The 13,948-nt window shown below is 62.0% G+C and overlaps 1 protein-coding gene across 1 annotated transcript in view; it reads right to left on the bottom strand.

Annotated features, from left to right (window-relative positions):
* Nucleotides 1-579: 579 nt before the first annotated feature.
* The window catches only part of COL11A2 (collagen type XI alpha 2 chain), a 28,574-nt gene continuing 15,205 nt past the window's right edge, over nucleotides 580-13,948 (bottom strand). Inside the window, exons 25-66 of the mRNA XM_012791328.3 lie at nucleotides 13,882-13,935; nucleotides 13,598-13,642; nucleotides 13,361-13,414; nucleotides 13,202-13,246; nucleotides 12,963-13,016; nucleotides 12,533-12,640; nucleotides 11,655-11,708; nucleotides 11,315-11,368; nucleotides 11,162-11,206; nucleotides 11,025-11,078; nucleotides 10,859-10,903; nucleotides 10,664-10,717; nucleotides 10,513-10,566; nucleotides 10,249-10,302; nucleotides 9,746-9,853; nucleotides 9,518-9,607; nucleotides 9,298-9,351; nucleotides 8,971-9,078; nucleotides 8,729-8,836; nucleotides 8,535-8,588; nucleotides 8,379-8,432; nucleotides 8,096-8,203; nucleotides 7,799-7,852; nucleotides 7,605-7,658; nucleotides 7,359-7,412; nucleotides 7,146-7,199; nucleotides 6,668-6,775; nucleotides 6,301-6,354; nucleotides 6,068-6,121; nucleotides 5,883-5,936; nucleotides 5,339-5,392; nucleotides 4,972-5,079; nucleotides 4,814-4,867; nucleotides 4,655-4,708; nucleotides 4,312-4,419; nucleotides 4,099-4,152; nucleotides 3,823-3,858; nucleotides 3,580-3,633; nucleotides 3,201-3,468; nucleotides 2,518-2,630; nucleotides 1,955-2,161; nucleotides 580-1,499 (exon numbers count right to left, since the gene is read on the bottom strand). Of these exons, the coding sequence (XP_012646782.2) occupies nucleotides 1,359-1,499; nucleotides 1,955-2,161; nucleotides 2,518-2,630; nucleotides 3,201-3,468; nucleotides 3,580-3,633; nucleotides 3,823-3,858; nucleotides 4,099-4,152; nucleotides 4,312-4,419; nucleotides 4,655-4,708; nucleotides 4,814-4,867; nucleotides 4,972-5,079; nucleotides 5,339-5,392; nucleotides 5,883-5,936; nucleotides 6,068-6,121; nucleotides 6,301-6,354; nucleotides 6,668-6,775; nucleotides 7,146-7,199; nucleotides 7,359-7,412; nucleotides 7,605-7,658; nucleotides 7,799-7,852; nucleotides 8,096-8,203; nucleotides 8,379-8,432; nucleotides 8,535-8,588; nucleotides 8,729-8,836; nucleotides 8,971-9,078; nucleotides 9,298-9,351; nucleotides 9,518-9,607; nucleotides 9,746-9,853; nucleotides 10,249-10,302; nucleotides 10,513-10,566; nucleotides 10,664-10,717; nucleotides 10,859-10,903; nucleotides 11,025-11,078; nucleotides 11,162-11,206; nucleotides 11,315-11,368; nucleotides 11,655-11,708; nucleotides 12,533-12,640; nucleotides 12,963-13,016; nucleotides 13,202-13,246; nucleotides 13,361-13,414; nucleotides 13,598-13,642; nucleotides 13,882-13,935 (3,195 nt within the window). The 3' untranslated portion in view covers nucleotides 580-1,358. The remainder of the gene's footprint in view (nucleotides 1,500-1,954; nucleotides 2,162-2,517; nucleotides 2,631-3,200; nucleotides 3,469-3,579; nucleotides 3,634-3,822; nucleotides 3,859-4,098; nucleotides 4,153-4,311; nucleotides 4,420-4,654; nucleotides 4,709-4,813; nucleotides 4,868-4,971; nucleotides 5,080-5,338; nucleotides 5,393-5,882; nucleotides 5,937-6,067; nucleotides 6,122-6,300; nucleotides 6,355-6,667; nucleotides 6,776-7,145; nucleotides 7,200-7,358; nucleotides 7,413-7,604; nucleotides 7,659-7,798; nucleotides 7,853-8,095; nucleotides 8,204-8,378; nucleotides 8,433-8,534; nucleotides 8,589-8,728; nucleotides 8,837-8,970; nucleotides 9,079-9,297; nucleotides 9,352-9,517; nucleotides 9,608-9,745; nucleotides 9,854-10,248; nucleotides 10,303-10,512; nucleotides 10,567-10,663; nucleotides 10,718-10,858; nucleotides 10,904-11,024; nucleotides 11,079-11,161; nucleotides 11,207-11,314; nucleotides 11,369-11,654; nucleotides 11,709-12,532; nucleotides 12,641-12,962; nucleotides 13,017-13,201; nucleotides 13,247-13,360; nucleotides 13,415-13,597; nucleotides 13,643-13,881; nucleotides 13,936-13,948) is intronic.

Genomic DNA, 13,948 nt, shown 5'->3' with positions numbered 1-13,948 from the left:
GGCCTCAGTCTCCCCACTTGCAAAGAGTTTAGACTGGGCCATCTAAGGCTCCTTGCAGCCCTGAAATCCCTGAAGGTGGCGGGCGGGGGCGAGGGCGGAGGCCGCGGTTGAGGCGGAATCCAGAGGACAGGCACACCCACACCTGCGTTGGAATCCTGGGCCAGAGGGACCCTAAGCCCCCACCTTGTGTCCCCGGGGCATCTGCTTGTGCTTTCTGTACTTGTCACCCAGGCGTTATAAACTCTGAGCCCTGACTGACACCATGGGCAAGCCCTCCAGGGCGTGGTGATGAAGCCATCCATTTCTGGCCACAGCTCAGCCGGGAACAAGCAGCACTGGATGGGGGCGGGGACAGACTGAAATAACAACATAGGCACCAACACTACCGGGAGGAGACAACCACATTAACCATCAGTCAGAACAGGGAGAGAGGCTGGGCAAAGGGTCCTGGGAGTCCCTTGCATCATATGCCAGACAGTAACCCTTTAATTGCAGGATCAGGGAGGGTGAAGGCACCAGGGAGGGACTGGAGGGGCCAGGATGGCAATGAGATACTCAGGGAGCGCAGGCCCGCAGTGATTTACCAGCCAATGTGGAAGAATTTTAATATTTCAACAATCTGCTGGATACAGGCCCTGCACACACCCCACACTGTTCCATTTCTTCCCTGGGGGAGCGGCCTGGTCCTCAAGTAGCAGGCAGTGCCTGCCAGCCCCAGACCAAGTGACAGCAGTTACGTTGGCCAGGGAGCCAACACCTGGTAGGCAGGGGTGAGAGTCCCCCCAGAGAGAGTCAGAGCCCCGAGGCAAAGGAGACCGTGTATTCCGACGTTCACAGTGGGTGCTACGGGTGCGCTGTGAGGGAGGTGGGGTTCGCCCGGAAACCCCCCACACAGTCACGGAGGAAAGCCCTGAGGCAAGGATGGGGGTGCCCGGGCCGCCCCTGGAGAGCCCTTGTCTCCAGCGTGTGCCGATGTGTGTTGGCATTTCTCTCTTTATCTTTCTTGTCATTTTGTTTTCCACTCTTTAAATAATTAATATAATCACTTTTAAATACAAAATACACAGTGTCCTTTCTCTTCTTTTCCACTTATTTGGGGTGATTGGGAGGTGAGTTTTAAATAAGGGTCTCAGCTCTAACAGGCCCCAGGCTGGAGGGCTAAGAGCCCCAGATGCCACCCCTCCCCTGGGGTGTCCTGGCACCCACTCCCCCTACCCTGGCCTGCCCCTGACTGGGGGCTCTCGCACTCTGGCCCGAGGCTCCCTAGATGGTGAGGAGCCCTCTTGGGAGGCGGCACGGAGCTGATGCTGCAGGATTCCAGGTGGGCCTGGTTCCGGACAGGATCAGACGAGGAGGTCCTAGCCCATGAAGCAGACAGGCCCCAGCAGCACCCCTCCCCGCCTGGAGGGGGCCCGCAGGTCTGAGAAGGAAGCATCCCGCACAGGCAGCTGCTCCAGCACAGGCGTCCGCACCTCCAGCACCGCCCGGCCTTGCCGTGTCTTGAGGGGAGACAGGAGAGGGAGGAGTGAGCGTAGTGGAGGCACCCCCACCCCAACCTCAGGCCCAGGCTCCTCTGAGCACCCTGACCCCTTCCGGGTAACCCAGGATGTAGAGACTGAGGATGTCTGTGTGCCCACCTGTCACTCCGTGGATGTGTGTGTCTGCACTCCATGTGCCCCTGCTGGGCACCTGAGTGTCAATGTGTGTAAGAGCCCGCACGACTCGCCGTGTGATGCTGGTGTGTGCAGAGATGCACCCCACGCAGACAGCTCACAGCAGCCCGGCTTCCATCCCCCACCCTCCTCACCTCTTTTGAGTTCCCTCAGGCATTTCTGACAGCAGGAGGCTGGACTCCTCCCTGCTCTTCCTGGGCGGCCTGCCCAAGGGGTCTTTCTCCCTCCTTCCTCCAGCCTCAGTCTGCGATCTGCCCCACCCACCTCTCCCTGGTTCCCACCTGGCAGCCATCTCTGAATTCCTTGACGTAGGGGCTGGTCTCTGGGCTCAGCTGGTCCTCATTGGCCCCCCGGAGTCTCAGGGGACCATCACGGGCTGCTCCAGAGCACGGGTAGGAGACGTCCTGGTGGGCTGAGACGCTGAGCAGCCGCAGGAAGGTGAGCTGGACCACACCCACCGGGGAGCCCTCTGAGTCCACGTAAGAGAACTGGAAGGAGAGGGAGGGCTGGGGTAGGGGGAGGCAGACCGGCGAGGAGCACCTACTGCACCAGGGCAGCTGAGCCAGGGCTGTGAGCAGGGAACGGGGGAAGGGCTGGAGGATAAATGAGGGGCGAGTGGGAGCAGGAGACTGGGGGTACACACAGGCGAACCTTTGTCTTGGGTTGTCGTCGGAAGGAGACAAAGTGAGCATCAGAGGACTGGCGAGAAGGAAAGGGAAGAGCCAAGGGATAGAGAAGGGTCCGCAGGTGGGGGGGGCAGCCACGGGACTTGTCACATCAACACAGAAATCACTGGGCCCTGAGGGGGCACACTATGGGGGGGGCAGTCCGGGCCAGCTCTCACCTGTGTGACATCATCCCTGGGCGTCACACAGGTTTCCCCCCCTGCTGTGAAGTTGCAGAAAACCCGGAAGGCATCCCGAGCACAGCCCTGGTTGGGGTCAACCCAGTACTCTCCTGCTGGGTGAAGGAGAGGAGACATCAAGGCCACCCAGTCCCAGGCTCCAAAATGCTCTCTGCCCTGACATTCCCACTCCCCCACCTGCTGCACATGTCCCACCCTCCCCATGAGCTCTCCGTCTCCCAGTCCTCCTCTTCTCCCACCCAGCATCACAACAAGTCGGGCCGCTGCATCCCCCCCTCGTCGCCGCGCCCCGCCCCACAGCAAGCCCAGGCTCCCCTGGCTGGAGGGTGTGCGAGTGTGGACCTCCTCACACCAGGGACGATGTGTGGTCCTAGGTGCTTGTACAGATTCATCTGTGTAGGTGCAAGCAGGTGTGTGCACGTGTGTGCGTTCATCTGCTCCTGCAGACACTGGGCTGGTGACCAGCGGGTACCTACTGGCAGATCCACCTCAGTTGCTAAAGTCATGAAATACTTCTGACCTGGTTGGTAAATAGCCACCGTTCCAAGGCCCTCAACGCTTTCCCCACACCCAGCACCTTCCCCAAGACTCCCCCAACCTCCGTCCTGCTTGTTCAGAGCCCACACTGTGGCTGAGATTTTTATGTCCCCCGAGGAGCTGACCATCAGGCAGCTCCGGGTGGCACAGCTTCAGGTCCTGGCAGGTGCGAGCGGGGCTGTCCTGGGTGCCCGTTGGCCGTCTCATCTGCTCAATCTCCTCCCGCAGGGAGTCCAGTGAGCCAAAGATCTCCTCCAGCCCCCCAGGACTGCCTGGGGCCCCTCCAGTTGGTAGGGCCTCATCTTCCTGCATCAAGCGACTTCCGTCCACTGAGCGCCGAGTCTTCTTGGGCATCTGGATGGGCAGTGGCTGGATCACCTCGCCTGGGGGGCCCTGGGTGGAGGGACAGGTGTAGAGGGCAGAGACAGGTCGGTATGAGGGTAAAGCAGAGAAACGCCGGGGCAGAGACAGACGGCGGGGAGGCAGGCCCTGTCGCCTACTCACCGGGTGTCCTGGAGGGCCCTGGACACCCTTCTCTCCCTTGGGTCCAGCTGGGCCCTGCAAAAGGAGTGAATGAGGTCATGGAGGGGTCAAGAGGTCAAGCATGGGATCAAGATCACAGGAGGGTCCAACCAGTCTCCTGGCTCAGAATGAGGGGCTCCACGGTGGGGAGTCTCTTTGCCCTGGAGAGACAGTGTCAAGTCCCACTGGGGGAAGCAAAGGTCAGAACTGATGGGGGTCACTCACCGTGGCTCCTTTGGCTCCTTTGGGGCCAGCAGGTCCCTGTGAAATGAGGAACAAGAAAGAGACATCACTGCAGACGAAGGACAGGACTTGGAGGAAGGGAGAGGCAGGAGTGAGGGAACGGGGACAGCCGGGAGGAAACACTGTGGGTGTGAGGACAAAGGGGACACTGAGGACTATGTCTGAGGCTGGCAGTTGCCATGGAAGTCAGTGGAAGGTCATGGGGTGGGGAGCAGTAGGGTTTAGGGGACTTAGCAGGGGGACAGACAAGGTACTCACGGGGAGGCCGGGGGGCCCTCCAGGGCCAATGGGGCCGGATGCCCCTGGGATGCCCTAGGAAGGGGAGGGAGCTGTTCGACTGGGTCCTCCGCCTCACCCCCTCCCAAGCATCCATTCCCACCCCCAGCTAAGTCTGAACCCACCCCTCCCCACCCCAAGAGGAACCCCCACCCTTGTGCCCCCAAACCTTCCAGGACCACGCCCTCTACTCACCGTCTCCCCCTTCTGCCCAGGGGAGCCCTGAGGGCCAGGAAGTCCCCGATCTCCCTTCTCCCCCTGCTCCCCAGGGGGCCCAATCAGTCCAATGAGGCCTGGGTGACCCTAGGGGAGGGAACAGGTGGTCAGGGATGCAGAGAGGAGCCACCTGGGTGGAGGAAGGGCCGAGAAGGCATGGAGAGGGACGCAGGCATAGGTCTGAAGCAGCTCTCACTGAGCAAGGGCCCAAGGGCCAGGTGCTGGAGGCCTGAAGCAGAGCAGGGGGCACTCGGGGTCCCCACAGGTTTCCACGAATGAGGGTGATGGAAGCCACCTGGCCACATGTCTGTCACTCACTTACCTTCTCTCCCTTGGCTCCAGCATCACCCCGGAGGCCAGGAAGCCCTGGGGGTCCCTGTGAGGAGACAGGAAGTCACTCTCTCCCCTACCACCTCCCACGTCCTTCAGGATTTCAGCTCTGGCCCCAGGGCACCCGCCCTGGCACATCCCGGTCACTCACCACAGGACCTGGGGGCCCGGCCTGGCCTGTGGCTCCAGGACGGCCTTGCTGACCCTGCAGATTGGAGGGGACCACAGTGGTCAGGAGGTGCATCCCCACACCGCACCCCTGTGGCCCTTCACCCCCACCCACCTCAGCCCTTCCCTGCTAGGACTCACCACTGAGCCCGGGAGCCCCCTCAGACCATCAGGGCCAGGTTTGCCTGCTGGGCCTGCAGGACCCACGGGGCCCGTCTTCCCCGGGGCACCCACAGCACCAGGATCCCCCTGAAACACACACATGAGCGTGTCCTAAAGGGCAGAGGAGGTGGGTGCGGGCTGGGGGCTGGGGGCCCAGGTGGCAGAGGCAAGGCAGGGAGGAGGGGCCAAACCCTAGGAGCTCCTGGGGCAGGAACAATTACAGGGAACCCTGTCCCCAAAAGGGGCTCAACGCGGGAAAGGCAGACATGGGGTAGGCACGTGGACAGAGGAATCTGAGGGCCAGCAAGCTGGAGGGAACGCAGTAATGGGGCGGCCCCTGCCTCACCTTGGCTCCCTTCTCGCCTTGTCGCCCCTCCGGACCAGGTGTGCCAGCAGGACCCTGCAGCAGGGCGGGAAGGAAGAGAAGATGAGGCGGTGGACAGCCAGGTTCAACTCTTCCCACTTCCGGTCCTCCTGGACTCACGCATGCACGTGCACACACAGGCACTGACTTTAGGAACAGGTAAGCTGCGCCAGCTGTTAAACCTTGAGTAGTTCTGTACATCTGGTGAAGAGCCACCTGCCCACACCCCACCTAGTGGCCCACCTCCTGCCCCAGCAACTAAAAGGTTAACCCGGTCCAGCAGGGGCCCTCCAGAAAAGCCAGCCAGCCCCCCATGCAGTGTCCATTCTGATTGGTGGGTAAACACCACCACCTCTGGCAAGAACGTGCATTCCAAAACCCAGGAACGAAGCTACCCAAGGTACACCGCACACTTACAAACCCACGCGCTCATGCACACACATGCCCATGCCGCTGCCACTGCCCAGCCTCCGTCCACACTGCCCCGGGACCGTCTCCCAAGATTCCAGGTGTCCACCTCACTTACTCGCTTTCCAAGTGGCCCAGGGGGTCCATTCTCCCCAGTAGGACCAGGGGATCCCTAGGAAGAGAGGAATTAGGGTGGTATTTAGCCTCTAGCCAAGGGAGCCCCTCAGGAGTGGGGCACAGAAGAAGGGCATGGGGTCTGGAGGCTTGCGCTCAGTGGGGGTGGCAGGGTCGCTGGTCACTCACAGGCTGTCCTGGCTCACCATCCTCTCCACGGTCACCCTTAGCACCATCGTGACCCTGCAGGGATGAAGCAAGATCAGAAGTGGGCCCCAACCAGGGGCATGACCCCTAAAGCTGCCAATCTTTGCATCCCCCTGCCTGCCCTGCCATATCCCCAGCTTCCCAACACCCAAGCCCACCAGCCCACACAGGGGCCCCACCCTCTTTGCTGCTTCCCCTCCCTGGGTAAGACTCACCCGAGGGCCACCTTCTCCAGGGGGGCCAGGGTCACCAGGAAAACCGACGGGACCCTGATCCAGGAGAACAAGTGTTAGATTAACAGCTCCCTAAGCCCACCCAACCCAGACTCCCAGAGCACATGCCACACTGTCCCTCTGCCACACATGCCCACTGGCACCCCCCTAGGCAGAAGGTCTCTTGCACCCCGTCCCCCACCTGTGCACTGCATGCTGTCTAATGCTTTCAGGCGTTAACTGCAGGGCATCTCTCTGTTCTCTCTGGATCCCTCCCCGGCATCCCCCACCCTGGGCTCACACACACCCATGTTCCCAGGTCTCCCATTCATGGGGCCCTCCTCAGCTCCCCCACCGCCTGCAAACTCACAGGGTTCCCTTTGGGGCCATCATCGCCCACCGGGCCTTTAGGCCCTGGTGGTCCAGCCTCTCCTGGCTGCCCCGACTCTCCTTTCTCCCCACGCTCCCCGCGAGGACCCTGCAGAACAAGTGGAGGGTACAGATGGTCCCCAGGGGTCTCGAAGATCAGGGATGCAGCCTCTGCTTCCAGGACCTCTTCAGCCTTCTCCCACTCCCCTCAGTGACAATGGGACACACAGAAAGCCAAGCCTGTGTGGGAACTGGCGCCTTTCCCCTTCAAGGAGAGAGTGGACGGGCTCACTCAGAGCAATCAGGTGCATGGCCAGGAGCAGAGACCTGGCCAGGAGCATGAGGCCATGAGGCGCAGAGCATGGCCAGGAGCAGAGACCCCTCGCGGCAGAGGAGTTCCAGCTCAAAGAGGTCCCAGGAAAAGTGGGGATGGGTTAAGAGGGGGGAGGGGGGAGTGGGGTCTCAGAGCTGTCACTCACTTTGACACCTGGCTCGCCCTGGACCCCTGGAGATCCTGACTCCCCTGGCTCCCCCTGCAAAGAGATTAGGATCAAAAATCTGCTTCCTAAAAAAACACAAATCCCTGTATTCCCCACACCTCATTCTCTTCTGTACCCTCAACCAAAATTTGCAGAAATCCAACCCTCACCCCCTATGCCCAAGACTGGTCCATTCACCCCCTTCCTAGTTACCTTCTCTCCAGGGGGACCCAGGCTCCCAACACCTCCTGGGGGACCTTGTGGGCCCTGGAAGAGGAACAGAAATAGGATCATTGCTAAGTGCAGGCGCCTGGCCCCATGGCCACAGCAGTGAGACAGCTGGAGGCCTTCCAGGGGCTTCTCTTGACTCCTGAGATGAGACTAGAGTTCATGGTCTGAGGAAAGGGAGGCAGAGGGTTAGACACATGGACCTGAAGGGACAGAGCTGAGATGACTCACATCAGCACCATTGGGTCCAGCTGGGCCTCGAGGTCCTGGGGGGCCAGGTGGTCCCTGGGGAGAAACAGGCACACCAGAGATGGGGGAGGGGAGTGAAAGGAACAGCACCGCGGATGCGCAAGAGTGTCGGAGGAGGGGAGCAGCCCGGCCAGTGAGTCAAATGGGTGTAGGGGGGGCCGTAGGGTCACACTCACCATAGGACCCACGTCTCCTGTTTCTCCCTTCTCCCCAGAGGGGCCTGGCAAACCCTGTGCAGGTACACAAAGCACAGACCCAGGCGACCAACCCACTCAAAGCACAGCCCTAGGCAGACAGGCCCCCACGGTCCCCTCCCCTCAGACCCCACATGCCCTGCCCCACATGACCCCCAGTCCTCTGCCCTGCCCCCTCCTCCCCAGACCTCTTCAGCAGGCTGCTAGCAGGGTCTGGGGCAAACAGCAGCCCACCCTGCCTGACCCTCCTCTCAGCCCCTGTCCCCACCCCCAACTCACCTGTAGGCCAATGGGTCCTGGGGGTCCATTGAACCCTCTTGTTCCTTCATCACCTTTGGCTCCAAAGTGTCCCTGGGGTCCCCGAGCTCCAGGTTCCCCATCTGCTCCCTGGGGAGAGGAGGCAGGGACAAGGACACAGAAATGAGTCATGGATCAGGTGTTCTCTACCCACATACCCCACACAGAGCTGAGCACCAGGCTCAGAGCCCCCATCCCCACCCTTAGCGCCATGGGCAGACTAGAGCCTCCCTCGGGGGCCGCAGTGGGTGGAGGGGTCACTCACCGCGGCTCCAGGCTGCCCCACAGGACCAATGGGTCCAGGGGGTCCAGGAGGACCCTGGAGAGAAAGGAGAGTCAGAGACACCAAGACAAGGAGAGAGACCAGATGAGAATGAGGTTAAAGGCCAAGAGGTCAGAAGTCAAGGTCATGGGCACTTACATGTTCACCCTTGTTCCCTTTGGTGCCCTTCTGTCCGGGGTCTCCCACCTCACCCTGGGAGGAGAAAGCAGATGGGATATTAGGGAAAGGAGAAGGATGGAGTGGGGAGAATGACACGACTGGGGTCAGGGGTCATGCCCAGATCAGCCACCTCATCTGGAGAGGAGATTGGTCAGGGCCTGTGGGTCCCTCACCTTGTCTCCATCCTCTCCGGCCCCACCCGGGGGCCCAGCAGGACCAGGAAGCCCCACAGGACCCTGCACGCCATCGCGGCCAGTCGGACCCATGGGGCCCTTCTCACCCTGTGGGAATGAGAAATGAGTCGCGGCCTGGAAGCGACCCTCACCCTCAAACACCCGTGCAGGAACTCCTTCATAGCCCACCCCCTTGGCTCACAGAGCCCCCCAGAACCCCTCCCCAGGGCGCCCACACTCACAGGGACGCCTTTCTCTCCTGCTGCTCCAGGGGGACCCTGCGGGCCTGGGCGCCCTGGGGGGCCAATGGGTCCTCCCGATCCTGCTGCACCTCGCTCCCCAGGGGAGCCCTGAGAAACGAGATGACGTCAGACGCCCAGGGAAGAGACCGCAACCCCCCACACCACCCCTGACCACGATTCCTGGGAGAAGAGCCCCAAGTCAGGTGTGTTCTGGCTGATCCTAGACTCCCTCTGCCCAGTCCCCTCCGCTGCCTGGGTCCAGATGCCACTCCCTTCGCACCACCCTCCCGGCTCCCTCCTACTGCCTCCCAGGGACCCCAGACTCACTGCAGGGCCAGGGGGGCCAGCCGGACCTTCATTCCCCTTCAAACCGGGACCACCCTGTCAACAGAGGTTTGGGGAAGGTGGGACTCCACGGGGATGGGAAGGATGAGGGTTGGGGAGGGGAGATGGGCTCAGAGACATGGGAGCAGGGGTGACACGGAGGGGCCAGGGAGGGGGCCAGGATACTTGGTGACTGGTTACAGGGGGGTTGGGAACCACTCACAGCGGTGCCTGGCAGGCCTCTCTCCCCTGGGAAGCCCCTCAGACCGGCAGGACCATCCTTCCCTGGGGCCCCAGGAGGACCAGGGTCACCCTGAAAGAAAAGGAGAGGTGATGAGCCACAGCCATGCTCCCAAATCAGAGATGCCTGGCCCCTCAAATCCATAACTACCCACTCCTTTCAGCCCAACTCCAGCCCCCCAAGTTCCCCCCTGCCCAGCCCCTCACTGACCTTTGTTCCTTCTTTTCCAGCTGTCCCAGTCAGTCCCTGCTCCCCAGGAGGACCTGGGGGGCCTGGGTGACCTCTCTCCCCCATGGGACCAGTTTCTCCTGCTGCTCCCTAGAAAAATGCAAAGTCCCCACTCAGACCCTTATCCCTCTTTCTGCCAAAAGAGCCCACCCTGGCCACCCTAAAATACCCCTCTAGAACCCCTTTATCCCTGCCCCAAAGCTCCTGGGAAATTCCTGGGGGCTCCCCTGGCTGCCGCTGGGTTTTCTCCTCCCCGGAGTGGAGTAACTGCACCACCTTGTGTCCTTGTGGGGGAACTGCCCATTCCCGGAGACAAGATGAGAACAGGCCCAGGAAATCCTGCCCCCAATCCAGCCCCCACCGCTGACCCCAGCCCCAGGGGTCTGGGTCAGGCAGACCAGGGCACAGGTGTATGGCTGACAGAGGAGGGGCAGACAGCATAACTCCAGAGTCCAGGGTCCATTCTCCCCTGGGGACAGACCTACCTGAGGTCCCACCACTCCTGGGGGTCCTGGGGGGCCGGTCTTCCCTTGGAAACCCTGAGAAAGAGAGAGAGGAGAACGCAGTGAGAGCAGGTGTGGGCACTGTGGGCAGACCCCAGGCTCCCAGAGGAGGAGGCAGGTCACTCGAGCCCTGGGCCATGGTCTGAGCAGCACTGGGGGGCACTCCCCTCTGCCGGGGAGCATCCCTGTGAGCCTTCAAGACGGCTCTGGGGTCTGAGGGAACGAGCAGCCAGGGGCGTCACCTACCACTTCTCCTCTCTGGCCCGGGTGTCCCGGCAGCCCGTCCTTCCCAGGGGGACCCTGGAAGAGTTCAGCTGTCAGGTGAACTCTAGACTGGAAAGGGGGATAGGGAAGGACTCAGAGAGCCAGGGTGGACAGATCTCAAGGGTCAGCTTACCGGGGGTCCTTTGGGGCCAGGAAATCCATTGGGACCCTGAGGTCCGGGGAGACCCTAGGGTCAGAGAAGGATGGAGTCAGGAGAATGGGCAGGTGCTGGCAGGGGCGCAGCCTCCTCCCCAGGGTGCAGAGGGAGCTGGCTCCACCCAGGCTCCCGAGGGAAGCGCTGGGGAAGGGGAGACTCAAGCCAACTCACCCTCTCTCCCTGGGGCCCGTGGGGGCCATCACCGCCAGATGTCCCCTGTGGGAGGAAACAAAGTCAGGGAGTGGGAGGTGCTGCCTTCCAGATATCCCCAAGGTCAGAGAGGTTGAGGGAGAGCTGGGGCTCAGCAGGCAGATGGAGCCCTGCAGAGGCCACTAACCTTAGCTCCAGACTTTCCCGTGGCACCTCGGGGCCCTCGCTGACCCCGTGGACCCTAGAGAGAAGGGAAGGGTCAGAAAAGCACAAATGCGCCCCTTTGAATCTTGAACCTCCTGTTTCTCACACCCCTGCACTCACCGTGGGGCCCCGTTCTCCCCGAGGCCCTGATTTCCCCGACAGGCCCTGGTGGGAAGGAAGTAGAGAGAGAACATCACCCAGGCTCGGCTCCCCAGAGACCCCTCCAGAGCCCCCAGCCCTTCCCTCCGCACCCTCTCCCGTCCCCCAGCTTACCCGGGCTCCCTTCTCTCCACTTGCTCCGGGAAAGCCAGGAAATCCCAGGGACCCCTGGTGAGGATGGCAAAGGAGGGAAGTTGAGAAGTCAGTGAAAGACGAGGGCTCAGGAAGGGCCAGAGGGGGCCAGCAGACCATGGAGGCAGCAGCATGGGAGACCCGGGCTCTGGGGATAACTAGATGCCTCGGACAAACCCCTGCTGCTCTCTGGGCCTGTTTCCTCATCTGTAGAAAGGGGTCAGCTACATTCTCTCTAGGGCCCCCACTGCTCTGCCAGCCTGTGCTTCCTGGAATCCGGTCGGGAAGGGAAAGGAGGGGCACAAACGGGACATCACATCACCTTAGGACCCTGGCGTCCGGGGTAGCCAGGCAGACCAGGAACACCCAGCTTGCCCTGTGCAAAGACAGGGAGCAAGAGGAGCCACCATTACGATTCCATCCCTAGAGACCCCAGCCTCATCCAGCCTCATCCACCCCCTAAACCCCAGCCCTGCCCTCCTCAAGCCCAGGGCTGTCCGGCCTTGGCAGTCTCTCCTTCCTGAGAGAGGACTTCCCCAACCCTAGTGCTGGGAGGTCGCCGCCCCCGTGTCTGCAGCTCTGGCAAGTCCTTCAGAGTCAATTCAGTCTAGCTGCTGCTCTCTGTCCACCTCAGCACCCACTGCTACCTCACCACAACCGGTCCCCTGTGGCCTCCAGCCCTCCGCCCAGCCCACCACGCCACCCCCCGCGCTCGCGCCCCTTCCTCCTGGCGCTCCAGGGCAGCGTGGCTGGGAGCAGGGACCGTGCAGCCGACTGCCTGGGCTCAGACCCTGGCTCTGCCCTTCACTGGCTACGTGATTAACACGTCTTAACGTCCCTATGCCTCTGCAAAACCTATGCCAGCCTCGAGGGATTGACGGGACGAGCCAGCACGGTGCTGCGGGTCGCAGACCTCACCGCTGTTAGACTCTCTCCCTTCTCGGAACTCCTGCTGCTCTGGGACTGGGCACATTTTCACTAGTTACCTTCTATGCCTTGTCCCCACCAGACTCTTCATGCGTGGCAGGGACTTTTCCTTGACTGCTCATCGATCCCCGCAACCCCTGGGCAGCCGGAGAGCGTGATGAACGCGTGGCTGTCTTCACCTGACCCTCTGACGTCAGCTGTGGGCACCCCATCCACCCTGGCCCCAGTGCCCACATCCCCAGAGGACCCAGGCACAGACCCATCCCCCGTCACCTTCTCGCCCATGAGCCCAGGGGGCCCAGGGTCTCCCGTGGGTCCAGTGCGTCCCTTCGGCCCCTCGGGGCCATCCTCGCCCCTGGATCCAGGGACTCCAACCTCGCCCTGAGCGAGAGGGTGGGAGAAGTGAGGCTCGGGGACTGGAGTCAGGGTCTGGACCCAGAGGAGAAGCGGGCACCAGCGAGGCTGGGCGGAGCTGCTGGGGTCCCAGAAGCTACGCAGGACAGGGAGCCCGCAGGGGCAGTGCCGGGACCGGAGGGCCAGCGTGGCAGACAGTGGGGTTGTCATCCTGCTGGGCTCAGGCCCCAGGGGAGCACAGCACGGAGCTGGGGAGTCCAGGGTCAGGGCAGTACACTGGTGACTGGGGGCTCCAAAGCGGGGGGTCATTAGGACATGGGGGAGGGGCCAGTGTGGGCTTTCTACTCACCCTGTCACCTTTCACGCCTACGTCACCTTTGAACCCAGGAAAGCCATCCTCGCCCTGAGAAGCAAGAGGTGAGAGGACACCACAGAGGACAGAGGGGTGGGGGTTCAAAAGGAGGGTTTCAGAGAACAGGGGTGGAAGGGGCTTGGGAGCCGGGGGCAGCATGGGCAGGCCGGAGGGAAGGGCGTGAGAGAGGAGGCGGCAGGGCGGAGGTGCTGGCACGCTGCGGGCACGGTGCTCACCTTCTCACCCTTATGACCCTTCAGACCCCGAATTCCATCCACACCCTGGAATGAGAGGGGGTAGGGACAGAGTGATCAGGGGGTGGGGGCTGAGCTCCTAAGACCCCACCGCGCTCCCCCGAGTGCAGCCCTTTATCTCCCAGCCAGGTGGTTGGTTACCTTGACACCTCGAGGTCCCGGGTATCCTAGAGGACCCTGAGGTCCAGACGGGCCCTGGGAGAAGAAATAGAAGCATTTATAAAGGGGCCTCGTGGTACCAGTGTGGGGCCCTCGGGGGTAGAAATGGAAGTAGCGGCACTGGAGTCTAGGCAGGGTTACAGGGCACGGGGCTTGAGAAACGAGGAACCCAAGGACCCCGAGGCTCCTGAGTCTGGGTGGAGACGTGGAAGATCTCACCTGGTTTCCTTTGGTTCCGGGAGGACCTTCCTTCCCGGGGTGACCCTGAGGGTAGGGGACAGAGAAGACAGAGAAGGTGACCACTGGCCCCTGTCACCTTCCCCACACTTTTTCCAAACCAAGTATCCTGTAACCTGATGAAGCTAACTGACCAGGGCAGGCACCACCAGTGACCTTTCAGTGCCAGGGACACACGGTACGGATGGTCACTGAAGGAGCTTAGAGGCCGTGCCTGGGGGTAGAGGGCTGAGGGGAACTGGATTAACAGGTGGGGGCTCACTCACCGGGGGTCCATCTGAGCCAGGCATGCCAGGGAGCCCTGGTTTCCCTCGAGGGCCCTACAGGAAGACG

This window comes from Microcebus murinus, chromosome 5, assembly GCF_040939455.1.
Source record: "Microcebus murinus isolate Inina chromosome 5, M.murinus_Inina_mat1.0, whole genome shotgun sequence".
Lineage (NCBI taxonomy): Eukaryota > Metazoa > Chordata > Mammalia > Primates > Cheirogaleidae > Microcebus > Microcebus murinus.
The sequence above is the reverse complement of the archived record's forward strand: the minus strand, read 5'-3'. Positions and strand labels throughout refer to the sequence as shown.